This window comes from Colletotrichum phormii (assembly GCF_030913505.1).
Source record: "Colletotrichum phormii strain CBS 102054 chromosome Unknown BDP81scaffold_41, whole genome shotgun sequence".
Lineage (NCBI taxonomy): Eukaryota > Fungi > Ascomycota > Sordariomycetes > Glomerellales > Glomerellaceae > Colletotrichum > Colletotrichum phormii.
In genome coordinates this window covers 45,245-60,744 of record NW_026851483.1, presented here as the reverse complement: position 1 = coordinate 60,744, position 15,500 = coordinate 45,245, and the positions used below count along the sequence as shown (strand labels likewise).

At 50.6% G+C, this 15,500-nt stretch overlaps 6 protein-coding genes across 6 annotated transcripts; 3 read left to right on the top strand and 3 right to left on the bottom strand.

Moving 5' to 3' along the window:
* Positions 1-932: 932 nt before the first annotated feature.
* BDP81DRAFT_285229 (uncharacterized protein) lies at positions 933-1,883 on the top strand (the record flags this gene model as incomplete). The annotated part of the gene is made up of 3 exons (XM_060583023.1): positions 933-1,233; positions 1,345-1,466; positions 1,803-1,883. Coding segments are annotated over 3 exons (504 nt in total), but the record flags the coding sequence as incomplete, so codon positions are not given.
* A 1,393-nt stretch (positions 1,884-3,276) lies between these two features.
* On the top strand, positions 3,277-5,145 carry BDP81DRAFT_387114 (Reticulon-domain-containing protein). The gene is made up of 6 exons (XM_060587022.1): positions 3,277-3,633; positions 3,691-3,771; positions 3,837-3,868; positions 3,921-4,038; positions 4,103-4,299; positions 4,353-5,145. The coding sequence occupies exons 1-6, from the start codon at positions 3,558-3,560 to the stop codon at positions 5,040-5,042; spliced, it is 1,194 nt and encodes a 397-aa protein (XP_060437917.1). The 5' UTR covers positions 3,277-3,557; the 3' UTR covers positions 5,043-5,145.
* A 240-nt stretch (positions 5,146-5,385) lies between these two features.
* Positions 5,386-7,053, bottom strand: BDP81DRAFT_387111 (GPI anchored protein-like protein). The gene is made up of 2 exons (XM_060587021.1): positions 6,020-7,053; positions 5,386-5,961 (listed from the first exon to the last, which is right to left on the bottom strand). The coding sequence occupies exons 1-2, from the start codon at positions 6,958-6,960 to the stop codon at positions 5,649-5,651; spliced, it is 1,254 nt and encodes a 417-aa protein (XP_060437916.1). The 5' UTR covers positions 6,961-7,053; the 3' UTR covers positions 5,386-5,648.
* Positions 7,054-7,712: 659 nt separating this feature from the next.
* On the bottom strand, positions 7,713-8,399 carry BDP81DRAFT_266599 (uncharacterized protein; the record flags this gene model as incomplete). Its single annotated transcript, XM_060582895.1, has 1 exon — positions 7,713-8,399. A coding segment is annotated over one exon (687 nt), but the record flags the coding sequence as incomplete, so codon positions are not given.
* Positions 8,400-11,143: 2,744 nt separating this feature from the next.
* On the top strand, positions 11,144-11,697 carry BDP81DRAFT_455762 (uncharacterized protein; the record flags this gene model as incomplete). The annotated part of the gene is made up of 3 exons (XM_060593093.1): positions 11,144-11,245; positions 11,307-11,373; positions 11,426-11,697. The coding sequence occupies 3 exons, from the start codon at positions 11,144-11,146 to the stop codon at positions 11,695-11,697; spliced, it is 441 nt and encodes a 146-aa protein (XP_060437914.1).
* A 195-nt stretch (positions 11,698-11,892) lies between these two features.
* Positions 11,893-13,497, bottom strand: BDP81DRAFT_485803 (glycoside hydrolase family 28 protein; the record flags this gene model as incomplete). The annotated part of the gene is made up of 3 exons (XM_060595178.1): positions 12,717-13,497; positions 12,012-12,616; positions 11,893-11,979 (listed from the first exon to the last, which is right to left on the bottom strand). The coding sequence occupies exons 1-3, from the start codon at positions 13,342-13,344 to the stop codon at positions 11,893-11,895; spliced, it is 1,320 nt and encodes a 439-aa protein (XP_060437913.1). The 5' UTR covers positions 13,345-13,497.
* Positions 13,498-15,500: the final 2,003 nt, after the last annotated feature.

Sequence of the window (15,500 nt, the reverse complement as noted above, 5' to 3'; positions counted from 1 at the left end):
TCTACCCTCGATGCCGCTGGTATCGGCAGAAGCAGTGTAAGAATCGAGAGTACAGCCAAGTATGGCCAGGGACTCTTCGTCATCAACTTTTCTCATCTTCCTAAGCCTGTCTGCGGTGCCTGGCCTGCGGTGTAAGTTGCTTCATCTCATGTTCCCCTCTCCCTTCATAATGCTTATGAGATATTCATAGCTGGACCGTCGGCAACCCCTGGCCCGCCGCCGGCGAAATCGACATCGTCGAGACCTGGAACGAAGACAATGTCAACAAGGTTGTCCTTCACACCGACGGCACCATCGCCGAGTGCCGCATCGACGGCACCAACATGACCGGCACCATCAGCAAGCCCAATTGCGCAAACTACGCCGCGGGACAGTCCGACAACGAGGGCTGCGCCGGTCTCGACGCCGCAGCCCCCTTTGGATCCGCCGAGGGAGGAGTCTACGCTATGCAGTGGACCGATACCGCTATCCGCGTTTGGGGCTTCACCCACGCCAACGTTCCCGCCGACATCGCGAGCGCCAACCCCAACCCCGACGCGTGGGGTACGCCCAGCTTCACCACCAGCACCTGCGCTGCCGATAAGCTCTTCGAGGAACAGAAGCTCGTGGCCAACATTGATTTCTGCGGTGTGGCCGGCAACGATGGTATCTGGACCCAGACTTGTGAGGCGAAGACTGGCATGACCTGCAAGGAATATGTTGCTGCCAACCCGACTGCCTTTGCCGATGTCTTCTTCAAGATCAGCTCCATCAAGTACTACAACCTCAAGGATGGTAACGCGACTGCCTCCGTTATCTCCAGCCAGGTTGCCGCTTCTACTGTTGCGCAGACCGCCGTCGTCAGCTCCGTTCTCTCCACCGCCGTGGCCTCCGAGAAGCCCGTTGCGACTTCTGCCGCCGCCGTCGAGAGCTTGACCACCCGCCTAGCGACGTCCACCGTTTACGCTACCAACATCAAGACCATCACCTCTTGCGCCGCCGAAGTCACTAACTGCCCGGCCCGCGAGACCCCTCAGGTTGTTACCGAGGTCGTCCCCATTACTACCACCATCTGCCCCGTCGTCGACGTCCCTACGCAGTTGACCGTCATCAAGACTGAGGTCCACACCATCACCTCCTGCGCCCCTGAGGTCACCAACTGCCCGGCCAGACAGACCACCGTCACCAGCCAGGCCGTCATCCCGACGACTGTGGCCATCCCCGTCGAGAGCTACACCCCTGGAAAGCCAGCCGGTGGCGATGCCCCAATCACTGTCAGCTCCCAAGAGCCCGTCGCTGACATCACCACCGCCATCACAACCTACAAGACCAATATTGTCACAATCACCTCTTGCGCTGCAGAAGTCACAAACTGCCCGGCCAGGACGTCCACTATCGTCACAAGCAAGGTCATCCCCACCACAATCCCCGGTGCTCCCGCCGTCCCCACCACCGCCGAGTCCGCGAAGCCCGTCGTCACCGAGCCCGTCGAGCAAATCACCACCTATCTCACCAACATCGTCACCATTACTTCCTGCGCCGCAGAAGTGACCAACTGCCCCGCGAGAACCTCCACCATTATCACTAGCGCCGTCGTCCCTAAGCCTACCACCGAGGCAGGCCAGAAGCCCGTCCTTACCACTGACGTCCCCATCGTCTTGACCACCTACAAGACCAACCTCGTCACGATTACCTCCTGCGCCGCAGAGGTCACAAACTGCCCGGCCAGGACCTCGACCATCGTCACCAGCGAGCTCATCTCCACCACAGTCCCCAAGCCTGTCACCACCCCCGTTGTCGGCGGCACCGCCGTGTCTGAGAAGCCTGTCCCCGCAACTTCCGGAGCTTCAACCGCCCCTGGCGCCGGTGTCCCTACTGTCGGTGTCCCTGCCTCCAGCAGCACCGTCTCCGCCGAGAAGCCCGTCCTCGAGACCCCGGGAGCCTCCGGCACCCCTAGCGGTCCTCCCCCTATTCCTACGACCTTGGTCGTTGCACCGTCGGTTGGGTTCAACGGCACTCTTACTACCGCCGTGATCCCTGTTGGAACTGGGTCTACCTCTCCCTGTGTGGGCGCCGCGTGCCCGGCGACCACCACTGGTCCCGTTCAGGCCGGTGCTGGTAAGCTTAGCTCCGGCGGCCTGATTGCGGCTGCAGCGGCGTTGGCTGTTCTGGTCATCTAATGTGGGATGTAATCTGCCATTTCATGTAGAGAATGTTTCCTTCTGTCTTATTTGTATACTATATGGTTCTCATAGAGTGCATATACCCTTCGGTTAGCATGGGAAGCGTTGGAAAAGCGCCTACCAATGTATTTTTCAACTGTTCATACAGCATGTCTATTCATGCAAATGCCTCCCTACTGTTGAAGCGAATGGTGAAGATCCTAATTATGGAACGAAATCGGCCTTGAGTCCGAATGTGTACATCTTTTATGCACTGGTTTGGAGGGTTGCATCCGAACAACTCAACGAGTTATTGGGCAGATGGGTACCTCACACACACTAGGAAGCGGGCCGTACCGTGAGACCGAACGCCTCCATATGTAGCCTGTCTAGAATGGTAGCGTGCGAATCATTCATGTATGTACCTTGGCACGCGGGTGACAAAAAAAGGGACATAACATATTCCTCTCATGTAGACTACCTTATTACAGCATCAAGTAACTAGTGAATTAAATATAATAAAATTTTCATATAGTTATTATTTACCTCGAAAGTATTTCAGTATTTTTATGTATTTAATTTAAGGTATTAAAGTAGTATAGAGTGTGCTGGAAGTACGGGAGCTGATGATACTAAGTGCCTTAAGGTGTGTCCTTTTTTTTGTCACCCGCGTGCTTGGGTAAAGTAGGTGGAAGGTCTGTTGAGGCTGGCTTCGCCGACTCTCCGGCTAGGAGCATAAGTCTCTGCTGTCATCTAATTACTTCAATTTCTGCAATGCCATAAACTACCGGTAGTCTGGGCACTTATTTTGGCGTAAGTATGTGTGTATATCATCCCTTGAATAGCATCTTGGCTCTAGCCAGCCTAGCGGAATGCCAGTGCCGTGATCTCTTGGTGAGACACCCCATCTCCTCGTCATCAAAGCGCGTCAGGGCTGCAAGTGGAACGGACTCCAAATGACCGCCGAACGACGTCAATCGACCTCGAACATCAAAGGTTTCCCCCTCACCTCGGTCAACTTTATGACAGCGCGGCGTACGGTATCTCGATTCCAGCGGGTATGCGAGCCGTATTCTTGACATTTGGGGAATCCTACCGCAGTTTAGCGTATACGCGATGACCAGCTACGTACGTCACAAACGCTGGGTGTCGTAACCCCCCTCCCCTCACCGTGTTACCGCGTACCGGTGGTGCAATACACCAGATTGCGCCTTCGTGCCACGAGCGGCCTAGGAGGGTTTCAAACATTGACTTTTGTCATAAAGCGCTGCTTCAGCTGCTGGACGGGACATTTGCAGTTCTTGCTCTCTCATCAACGCAAAGTAAAAGCTCATAATCCTCCTCTTGTGTGGAGTTCGCGATCCTATCCACATTTACCCGCCCAATTCTCGTCATCCACAAATCGACGTCATTGTCATGGCTGACCCAACTGTCATCGTTTTGCCCGGCGCGGCTGATGGCTCCCATCACACTGATCAAGAAAGATCGCAGAGTAAGTTTGGTAGGCACCAATCAACATTGGTAAGCTGGAAGACTCACATTTCTTTAGTTGCATTGAAGATCCAGAATGCCTTGAGTGAAGGACAGTCGCCAAGATCGGCACAAGATGGCCCATTGCGGCAAGTTCTAGGTATTTAGTGTATCCTACTTTGTCGACGATAACTAGCAAACATTCTAACAAAGGTCTTAATATAGCTCAACAAGATAGCTTCTACAAGTATATCAATGTGCGTGTTCACTTAGTACTGTTACTCGAGCTTTGCTAACTCACAACTTTAGTGGGAAGACCCTCTTCGTACACTCGGCGTGTACATCGGCGCCTTGAGCGTTTTGTTCGGGGCACACTACTTGCCTCTCACTCAATTGGCATTGAAGGCCGCAGTAACGACTCTCGGAGGTAAGATCTCAAGCACACCAACCCAGTAATGCTCTCAGGCGCATTGAATGCTGAACTTCGCTAGTTGTCTCGGCTGCCGAATATGCCAGCCGGTCATTCGGTTCCGACTCCTTATCCACCCGTCTGCGACCGAGGCAGTACAGAAGACTGCCAGAGTCCGCCCTCAATAACACTCTTAGAGATGTTCACGACTTGATTCAATATGCAGTGGTAGAAGCTCAGCGGGTTATCTACGGCGAAGACCTGGGCAAGACATTTGGCGTGAGTACAGATGCATCATCTGATACAGGACGTCCTGGCTGACACATCTTCAGGCTTTTGTCGGCTTTGCATCTTTGTATGCGCTCATCAAAGTCCTTTCTCCGTTTTGGCTAGCCGTGGTTGGAGTGACTGCCATCTTCGTCGCTCCTCTCGCTGCCTCGCCTCAGGGACGAAAGGTTGCCCAAGACGCGTCTATACAGGCTCAAAACGCGGCCAACGTGACCGCTCAAAAGAGCGCAGAGCTTGCTCGCGATGGACAAGCAAAGGCGGCTGAACTGTCCTCCAAGGCCCAACAAGCGACTTCTGATGCCAGCACAACTCTCGGCAACGCTGCTCGAAGTGGTCAACAGACGGCGTCCGATGTGACCAGCACAGCTACCGAACAGGCTAGGAACTTGCCGCAGTCAGCCACACATGCTCTCAACAAGGCCCCTGGCTCCCTTACATCGATCTTGGGAGACGAAAACCACAGCGCTAATGGTTTGTCGGCAAGCAACAACAACAACAACCGCCCCGCAGATGAGCGCTCTCGTCAGCAGCCTTCTGGATACGTTACTAGCACTGGAACAGATGGACTATCTCGTTCGTCAATCAACGAGACTGAGATCCCGAGACGTGCGCCCTTGGATCTTGAGGATCAGCTGTCTGCCGAGCAATCTAGTCTTCCCACGCTTCCCAGATCTCTGCCTGTCAAGTCTGACATCGAAAATTTGGGGAGTGGAACGGCTACGATTCTCAGATAGATGACTGCATCAGGTCAATTCTCGGTCATGATTGGAAGAAGAGAGGAATGGTCTTAGTTAGTTTCACGAAGATCGATTATAAAATAGAAGCTTAATGTTTACCTCTTCACATGATTGACAACGTTGTGCACTATAGTTGTTGAAGGCCTGACATGGGAAGAAGCTTGAATATTTATAATGCAATGGCCAAAACCAAGATTGACGAGCTTCTCAATATATCGACGGACTCGCAACTCCCTTAGAGAGATTTATGGTGCTAAGGCATAGGGGAAAGTCTAGATTGAAACTCGATGTAGGATGGTCTAGGACGAATTAGTGTCTAGAAATGATCACTATCGTACGTTCCTCTACTGCTAATGAAGTTTCTCACTGCGCGATAATTACTAAAAGTTTAGAGGTAAGGGTTCAATTTCTCAGTCCCTAAACTAAGCTGTAACCGCGTGTTCTATACAAAGATTCCTCCGCAAATTAATTTTATGTAAATTAGCGACAAACTCATTTCTCGATGAGTCTTGCACCTTTTTTTGGTGACCAAAGGTACTCCAATCTCAAGCTAGTTGGTTCGCTTTCTCGAGTCTTGCTTTCATTTTGCAATAGGGTTGGAGTTCAGCTGTCTTTCTCGATACGATACAGCAAAGTGCCATGTCCGAATGAATCATAGCCGCCCGAGTTGGGGCTGTAGTCACCACCACCGCCCTCAATATTGGCGGTTAAGTTGCCATTGACAAAGTCACGGAACTCCATGGACCACGAAGCGTTGAGACCCTTGACTTCCGCATAGTGTGAGTAGATTGTTTCATAGCCAGGCCGCACATCGAAACGAGCTTTGGGAGCGACGACTTCCAGCACGCCCTCCCAGCTGCGATAGGGCGTGTAAGGAACAGTGTGGTTGGTGTTGTACTTGGCAACATACTCGGCGCTATCTTGAAGTTAGTGACCTGCTGGAAGTCTCAGATTGAGAAAGGATAAGGACTCACGCGTTCAGGATCTGGCGGCCAAAGGTGTCATAAAGATCAGCTCCCTGGTTCCATCCCTGTTGTCCGATAACTCCTATGAGCGCGATGCAGAGCAGAGCATGCCCCTGGTCACGGCCAGATTCTTGAATCTGCATTAGAGTCTTTCTGCTGGCTTCCTCCGTAAAGTTTGCGATTGAGAGATAGGGCAGGGCACCATTGGCTACAACCTCGGGCTGGCCCGGAAGCCCATTCTTGAAGTAGTTGACGGCGTAGTCGTACATGGTTCTATTGTCGTTGAAGATACCAATGGCCATCAACGATGCGATGTTACAGAGATCCCAATTGGCGTAGTAGAAGTCTGGCTTGTTGTTGTGGTGCTCGAGGAAGTCGCGGTTATACACCGCAAAGACGCCGTTCAGCATACTGCCAAAGGCTGTCTGGTTCTTCTTGGGCCAGCCGGAGTATCCACGGAGAAGCTCGGCGGCGTTGGCGAACTGGTAGCCGTAAAGTCCTGCCGCGAGATACTTGTCTTCGGTGCCGTTGATATCGACGAGAGAAGAGCTCCAGCCGTCGAGAATCTTGGCTGCGTGGTCTGCGTAGGAAGTGTTGCCTCCGACCAGCCACCGAATGGCCAACTGGTAAGCCGAGTGGGCATCGCGATAAGCATAGCCGTAGTTGTTGGTGGGCGCAAATGTTGCGTTTGTGCCGCGAATAAGAGTTGACTGCGGTGTTGGCTTCCAAGATGTTTGAGCTAATTTCCCAGATTCCAGATGCTGCCAAGCTCGGTACCAGGGCTGATCTTGGGCTTGGACATGGCTCTTGATTCTTGCGATGTCTTTGGAGGAATGTAAGGCGCCAGGATGAGCGAATGATGTGCCATTAAGGCTATGCAGCTGCTCAAGGGGTGAAGCTGCCGCGCTCCATGATAACAGAGGGAGGAGAAAAACGACCTTGAAATGCATGGTGACTGCCTGAGACCGAAGAACTCTGATCGTTTAAGAGTGACCAGATGTTTGATACATCGAGTATAACCATTGACGGCTTTTAAGCAACATAAAAAACCTGAAGGTGCATCATCAATAACCTTGCAGTCAACAGGAGTGCATACCCGTTCACAGCACCGGCGCGATCTCCCCCGGTTGACAGTCGATCCTTGCTCTACCCCACAAACGCGGGATGACACGACCCGGCCCGCTGCGTTGCGTGGCCGTCTTTTACGATCGGCGCGGGCGACACCGAGATCTCTCCCGGATTTCCGGGGAGCAATATTCAGTTGAAGGTAGACAAAGCTGAGCCCCTCGGTTGAAGCCTAGTATTTCCTAAGTCGCAACACACATCTTAGTCAACATACACAGTACATGTACGCTCAGCCGCTTCACGTCTCCGATTTGATGTAAAGATGTCATAGAATCGCGGGCAAGAGTTGAAGAACATTCACGTTCTGTATTAGGATCGCATCAGTTAAGTCTACATAGAAGATAATAATAAGATTAAAAGTGAGCTTTACAAAGAGAAAACAAAGAAAAAGCACAGCAGAAACCGAACGGCGCCGCATTCGCGTCCTTGGAGCAACTAGCGATGAGTTGGTCGCCAACAACAGCTTGAGAGTTCGAGATAACAACACGTCCGGCCGGGTTGATGAGTGAGAAGGTGAAGCTGCCGTATTTTTTAGCATTGACAAATAAGAAGTAGGAGAAGCGATTGGAATGGCTGTTTAGCATGATTCAGCGTAGGCAAGCCCCGATATATCGGACGAGTTTGTCGTTCGCCCAGGCCCCGAAAACACAAGAGAAAGTGACGAAGGAGTACCCCAGTTCCCAAAGACTGATCGAATTGGGTAGAAGAACCCGGCAACGAGGTTAGTGCTGACACAACCAGTGTTCCCGGACGCAGCGAACCAGTACTGAGCCAGTGGAGTGGCTCCTCGAGGGGTTGCTCCTTTGGAGGGCTGGCCACAAGGAAACGCGCTGATGCTGCCGAGATACAGAACGTCGCGGTTGTCGGCGTTAGGTGCGTAGCAGAACGTGTATGTTCCGGTCTGGTCAGGACGGAAATAACCTGTAAAAACGAGGGTAAAGTTGTTCGCGTTGTACGTGATTCCTCCGTAGGTTTGGGTCAAGCCATCGTAGTACTGGAACGTCGCCGACGAGCCCGGTGTCTGCGGGTTATATGGCGTTGCGGTCGAGCCAGCTGATCCCTTAGAAGGAACCCCAAGTGAATTTGTGCTGCCCTGAGCCAAGGGTGCTTGAGATAGGTAGTAGTCAGGACCAACACCTGATCGACCATCGGACACTCCGTATCCACTGGCAACCTGAACAGAGTTGGCATAGGCCCTGAGAGTCAGTCCAGATGTGGCACAGTTTACCGGCGGTGTAGCGCAAGCACCAGATGGCACAGAGCTCGTACTCGAGCTGGATGATGTGCTTGTGGCGCTGGGTGTGACGAGTGTAATGACGCTCGTGGTTCCAGCTGGATCGCTCGGAACGATTGTTGTCAAGCCCGTCTGGGAAGCCGTGGAGGTGAAAGTCGTGAGGAACCCAGTTGGAGGGGGCATAAATGTAATGATACTCGTAGTCCCGGCAGGTTTAGATGGAACTATTGTCGTTACTCCCGTCTGAGTGGCGGTGGAAGTTTTAGTTGTTAGGAAGCCAGTGGGAGGAGGAACGAAGGTTATGACACTCGTAGTGCCCGCTGGGTCACTTGGAATGATTGTAGTTTCCCCTGTCTGGGTGGCCGTCGACGTCAGAGTTGTTAAGAATCCGGTGGGAGGAGGTACAAAAGTAATAACGCTTGTGGTTCCAGCAGGGTCAGACGGGACAATCGTAGTTGCCCCCGTTTGAGTGGCCGTAGAAGTGAGGGTTGTCAGGAAACCCGTTGGAGGAGGTATAAATGTGATGACACTCGTTGTGCCGGCCGGGTCACTCGGGATTATCGTTGTCACTCCGATCCGGGTAGCTGTGGAAGTGAGAGTTGTGACGAACCCGGTGGGCGGAGGTACGAACGTAATGACGGTAGTAGGTCCCCCACCGGTGCCGGGTGGAACTGTTGTCAGTCCCGTCGTACTGGCAGTCGACGTAACGGTAGCTGGAGGCGGGCCAGTGACAAACGTAACAATGGTAGGAGGGCCACCACTCGGGCCAGGTGGGAGAGTTGTTAGACCAGTAGTAGATTCCGTAGATGTGAGCGTTACTGTTGCTGGTGGAGGACCAGTGACAAATGTGATTAGAGTTGCGGGGCCTCCACTAGGGCCAGGAGGTAAAGTCGTCAAGCCAGTAGTGCTAGCTGTCGAAGTTAACGTCACAGGCGGAGGGCCAGTAACGAAGGTCACAATTGTTGGGGGTCCTCCAGGGCCGCCAGGAAAAGTTGTCAAGCCAGTGGTGCTCGCCGTAGATGTGAGAGTGGCTGGTGGGGGCTTGTAACGAAAGTGAGAACTGTAGGAGGGCCACCGGGGTCTCCGGGTAGTGTTGTCAGACCGGTGGTGCTAGCGGTGGATGTCAAGGTCACAGGCGGAGGACCGGTAACGAAGGTGAGGACGGTGGGTGGACCACCAGAGCTTCCAGGAGGAATTGTGGTTAGGCCGGTAGTGCTGGCGATTGAGGTCAGGGTGACTGGTGGGGGGCTTGTCACGTATGTGATGACCGTAGGAGGGCCACCGGGATCTCCAGGAAGAGTGGTCAAGCCCGTTGTACTGGCGGTAGAGGTGAACTTTACCGGCGGAGGGCTTGTCAGGTAAGTGACAACAGTAGGAGGCCCTCCATTAGACCCAGGCAGGAACATACTAGATGTATCTATCAATCAAGAGTAATAAGGATGCCGATAAGGTGTATCTAAGGTGTTTTGGTATAACGCGTGTCCATCTGGAGATTAGGATTATACTCCTATGCGGAGACTTCAGGGACTTCGAAAAGGAGAACTGGGATACTCAGCCAAGGTAGAATGATGATGAATATGGCTATTATGGACTGCGATGTCTCTCCTAGTTAGGTGTCATTGTGTCTTGTGTTCAAAGTTAAGGCTCCGTGAAGGAATTTAACAGGGCAGTATGCTCTTTTTCGGCTAGAATATCGCCACACCATCTAGTCAATTGACTGGACTGGCTAAGCTTTAATCACTCTTCTTGAGGAGTGGAGTAGGTCTTGCATCCAGTTGATGCAGACTTTTCAGTGACAATATCCCTACAGGTACTTTACTTAGTAGGTAATACCTCATATGCACTCGTACCAAGAGTCACCCCCCATGACTATCAGATATCACTTGCATCTCGCGATTGTTATGCGGTAAAGTATAACCCGAGCTCTGGGCTAGTTCAAGGTCGGAAAGAGATCGTTCTTGGCGTTGAGCTGAGGCTGACGAAAACTACCTAACCTTGGTTTCGAGGGCAGGCCGCTGGACTCGCAAGGGGAAAGAAGTCGTACGAGAAATGGAATGAACAGTCCCAGCCGGTCTTGACAATACTTTTCCATCTCATTTCATGTCTGAAAGCGGCGTCTGTTAGACATGAGCTTGGCTTCAAGAATTGCCTATGTCTTAGTACCCAAGAGAACACACGAGCTGCTAAAGACAACAGAGTTAGTGAGGGCACATCGCAGCTGCGTCTCAGACTCTAATGCTTCGTGGTCGGACGTCATTCGATGTACTCCATTCCCCACTGACATTTTCATAGCTACGCAATTTTCAGACATGAGTTCCAAAATGTTATTCTCTCGTGAGTCAGGCAAATTTCACCGGACGAACTTTTGCATGACTCACCGAGACTGGGTAATGCCGATGAAATACTCTTCCTGATTAGCTGCAAGACGGATGCGGATAACGAGTCAAACCTTCATGTCGGTTGTTACTCGGTGAGTACTCCGGATACACCTTCTCTGTAATGAGGTTTCCGGATTCTAGATTCCGCTCGAAGTTTGTGCCAAGGACCCAAACCAAGATTGAATCTCACTGTCAGCTATTCGATCTTTGCTGATGCAAATGCATATGTCTGAGATTCAAGGCCGACTAGCAAGAAGGTACATAAGTCCAACAAAGAGCTTGCCATCGTCTTCCTCTCCATAGTACTCTTGCCTCTTCCACACGTTTGGTCTTCCATAATCGTTAATTCTGTAAACTTCTTGATATCTTCACGAAGATCATATCCTCGGAGACACCATGAAGAAAGAATTTACGTACGCCGTTGCAATCTTTGCAGCAACGTCTGTGACCTTGAGCACAGAAGCTAGGACCTTATCAACTAAGACAGCTGATTGCTCTGTGAGTCTTGGTCTTGCTTGAATCCCGGATTTCTTCTTCATTCTGATTACATAACTCCTAGTCCATGTCCCCTCAAAACAATCTTCCAACGGCGACAGTCAGCCAAATCGGAACTTCTGCTATCAACGGTAAGCGACTGAATGGATGCCCCATTTTTCCGTATTTTTAATCGTCAAATAGGGCCATCAAACAATCCTGGAGCTACAGTCACAGCGTCTGACAATGTTTCGACAGCGTCAGGAATAATTGTGGTGCCGACTTCAGGACCAGCAGTCCTACCGGGAAGCCAAGGTTCTGCTTCGGAAGGTTCCGAGACTATCCGTACTTCATCGACTACGAGAGCCTCACCTTCTGGAACTACAATCGTCCAGGCTCCCACGGCCGGTTCTGAGAAGTTCAACCCTGTGTCCTGGCTGTCGGGAATTTTGGCTGCCTTGGCATTGATTATGTAGGACTATCTCAGGGATACGTTTTCTCAGGGGTCATATTCACTCCAAAACTTCGTCAGATTCCTGTCAGGGTTTACTACGTTACAAGGAGGACAACTGTAACCATTCAAAGTTTACCAACACAAGTTCGAAGTATTCTGAAACCTGGAAGTGCACTAGCCGAGCGATTATTATCAAAACCAATTGATAATACATCTCCTACTCTGCTGACTTACTGAATTTCACCCCTTCAACGTGTTCATTGACGAAAAGGGGTACAAAGTCTTCCACCATGTAACACTTAGGCTTCGGCATTTCTTCATGATCTCGTCCCCGACCCTCAAGTTCTCGAACGTGACGTTCTTCACCATCCGATCTTGGTTATATCCCATAATCATCGATGGATTGACAACCTTCGAGCCTTGTAGCTTGACCGACATGTTCTTGACGTGAACGTCATGAACGACGCGACCCGAAGCAGTGGTCCACATCGCGTTTTTCATAACGCGAATATTGATGAGCTGTCCCTTTGTGATTTTCTCAACTCTGACATCCTGGATGTGGATATCATGGAGAAGATTCTCGTCAGCAGCGTTGATAGCGATACACCCCTGGTACCACAACTGATTCTCTTCGTGGTCCAAGATATCGATGTTGCTTATGTGAACATGGCTGGTGGTTTCTGGCTTTGTTGGGTTGCCGTGTGTACCCATGTTGATGGCATGAGCAATGTCCGGCAATAACACACAATTGCGGATCGTGATGTTCTTTGAGTCGCCATACCAGTCCCAACGATGAGAGTACAGCGCGATAGTATCATCCGAGTTTCGTAAGAAACAGTTCTCGATAGTGATGTCCGAAGAGCAGAAGAAGTCAACTCCATCGCCATTGCCTGCAAACGAAAAGGATCGATACCTGTTGACAAGAACGTTCTTACACTCTCCTGAAGCCATTGGCTCCAAGAGAAGTAACCCCTTCAACCTGAATGTTGCTTGCTCGGCTCATGTGGATGGCGCCGCCATGCTCTCGGTAGACGTATCAACCCTCTGGCCCGAGGATAAAGCCGTGACCTTTTACAGAAGAGTTGAATACGTCAATGAAGTTCAGTCGACAAGTGATGAAAGCGCCGCCGGCCAGATACACTGTCTTGCCTGAAGGCACCATCAAGTTGACCCCGTCGGTGACTTTAGAATATGCCGAACCCTGATTGATGCCCGGTCCGAAGTACCAGATGTCCTCGGAATCAGCCGTTGGCGCATCTTTGTCGATCTGATTGGTCAAGAGATGAAGTGCTTTCCACTTGTCTCCGTTGAGCTCTATCATTACATCCCGTGGCTGATCAAGATTGAAGACAATCGTGTCGTTTTCGACTTGCGCTGTAATGCCCAGAGAAAGAGGCCGTATGGCAACCGTCTCAATGGCACTCGCCTTATATTTCACCCTGACTGTTGTCGGTGCGCTTGAATCGAAGGAAGCCAGAGCCACCGTGTGTCTGTCGAATGCATTTCTCGTGGTGTTGGCGTTTGCGACGTCGACTGCATATGCCGGAACCGAGCGCCATTGTTGAGGATCATCTCTCGATTCTACTAACGGGCGAGCTTCAACGATGAAGTCTCGGTTTAAGGGGAGACCAGAAGGCGCCTCGTAAATTTCGATTGATTCCGATGCCATCTTGGTAGAATACGGACAGTATTTTAGTCTGTCCGAGAATAGTGTGGGAAGATGTCGATGAAACAGCGTGAGTCTGTAGAGTTGAGGTAAAAGAGCGAGAGAGAGTATGCTGTTCCCGCAATCGCAACGCTTCAATCACTTCAAGATGATATTGAATCTGCTTCTGCAGGGGAATCTGTGGAATGGAGGTGTTCTTCAAAGGTGGTCGCTAAAAGACTTGGGGATGGAACAAGGGTTCTTGAGCTAATGCAGGTCTCTTTCTCAGGCTTCTGAAGCCGGGCCATCTCTCGGAATAGCTCCGTGAATTGCTCTCAAGCCCCGCTAATGAGATGTCGTGGAACAGATTTGGTCTGCGTGTCAGTGAGGTTCTTCGGAAATGTCAACGCCGAGTATGAAATGAAACGGCGGCGATTAATTCTCATTGGGCCACATGTTAAGTCAAGTCTCGTAGCTTTCCCCGATGTTTTCCCCGGCGGTTCGTTTCGCCAAAGGTGTATGAAATGTCTAGGGTCCCACTGGAGCCATCTCCAACGGAGTAATACTCTTGCAAGAAAGAATAGCCATGGAGAAAGATTGTCAAACAGCAGCAGATCCTGAGCCAAATTCGAAATCATCTGCTACGATGCTTGTCCCAACTCAGAATGTTGGTCACACCACAACTAGAAGTCTTCTTCGCCACGACACTAGAAGCACAGGAACAAGGCCTTCCGAAAAGGTCCCTAGGGCTTTACTGGGTTTGGGTCACATACGAGACGACTCGTACGGTTTACCGCAATGCACAAATCTTACTTTGGCTTGGTTTCACGTACAAGTAGCTGATAATCACGTGCATCATTCCCATGGCGGATTTATCGAGAAGGAAATCTTTCTCTCCCGCACTTCTGGAAGCAAACGTTCAGTTCCAGATCTCCTAAACTTGCAAAAAATGGTTCTGCTATTCTCCTAGCGTACTAATTAACTGTCCCATATTCATATGCTTAGCGCCAGAGTAGACGGACTGCACATTCAACCTGATCTTTTTCATGCAGTTGGGTCTCTCGCGAACTTGTAATTCGACGAGCGGGATTTCAACGGCAAAAATGGCCTTGTGGCGTCGAGACTTGGATGTGACCTCAGTAACATTGTCCTTTTCTGCATTGCTACAAAACTATTAGCATCGCATTGGCAAAGTGACTGCGTCCTCATCTACGAACCTCAACAGTGTACGCGACACAGGTCTGTAACGACAATCCATTAGCGGTTGAAACATGGTAGTATGGAGGCAGAAGGAGCGTACACATCCTGCCATACTCATCGAGCAACACTGTTCGGAAGCAGCGCGAACTGAATGGGGGTGATCCCGGGTAACCTTCGAAGGGTCTTCTGCCACCAGAGCGGCAGCCGCCGCCACCAGAGATATGATCGTGAAGAAAATGCCTCCCTTCATTATTGGATTGTGAAATAGGTCGGCCAAAGCAGATAAGTAAGTGATGAATGAGTAAGTCAAGTCGTAGAAAGCCTTGAGGTACAAGCAAAGGCCTTGTCATCGATGATTGTACATCACTTAACTTATCCCATCGGGTGCGGAATAGCTCCATTTTTGCCAAGGGCGGGGTAGACCCAATCAGGGGTTGTGAATCTATTGAGTTAACCAATAGAGTTATAGTACCTAAATGGCCTATATATTCTGCGTATGCCAGAGGTACCAATAATCCCCTTGAATATATAAGGGTACGTTACAGTCTAAACAGCCCTTCCTCGTGTATCTATGCGGTTATATGATGCTATTCCTAGATATTTTACCTAGCATCTAGCGGGCCCTTAATACCTTTATATTACTATAATAAGAATAAGGGGAGTTAACCTTCCATAACCCCTTTATATGGTGTTCCTATGGGATGGAGGTATTCCTTTTATCTATAGCCTGTCTAGGCCGTGACCTCTGCCGCCCTTATGCGAATGGTCTAAACTACTAGATAAGCTGTGCTGTAATTAGTTACTACTAGCGGTAATAGGTCTTTACCTTCTACTACCTAGGGCTGCCCTAGAGCTGTAGTAAAAAGCTATTTATAACTAGTACTTCGAGTAACCTCCTTGTCGAATAGGGTGGCTGTATTGATAGTAGGACCTTATCTAGTTACTCATATCAACCCCATTCATCTTGTGATTATACTCAT

What these genes read in the sequence shown, in the direction of transcription:
- BDP81DRAFT_387111 (XM_060587021.1), bottom strand. Translation starts at nt 6,960, where the DNA reads ATGCATTTCAAGGTCGTTTTTCTCCTCCCTCTGTTATCATGGAGCGCG. An exon ending in GGCCGCCAGATCCTGAACGC is followed by an intron (nt 5,962 to 6,019) that starts GTGAGTCCTTAT and finishes ACTTCAAGATAG; the next exon opens with CGCCGAGTATGTTGCCAAGT.
- BDP81DRAFT_387114 (XM_060587022.1), top strand. Translation starts at nt 3,558, where the DNA reads ATGGCTGACCCAACTGTCATCGTTTTGCCCGGCGCGGCTGATGGCTCC. An exon ending in TGATCAAGAAAGATCGCAGA is followed by an intron (nt 3,634 to 3,690) that starts GTAAGTTTGGTA and finishes ACATTTCTTTAG; the next exon opens with TTGCATTGAAGATCCAGAAT. An exon ending in ACCTGGGCAAGACATTTGGC is followed by an intron (nt 4,300 to 4,352) that starts GTGAGTACAGAT and finishes ACACATCTTCAG; the next exon opens with GCTTTTGTCGGCTTTGCATC.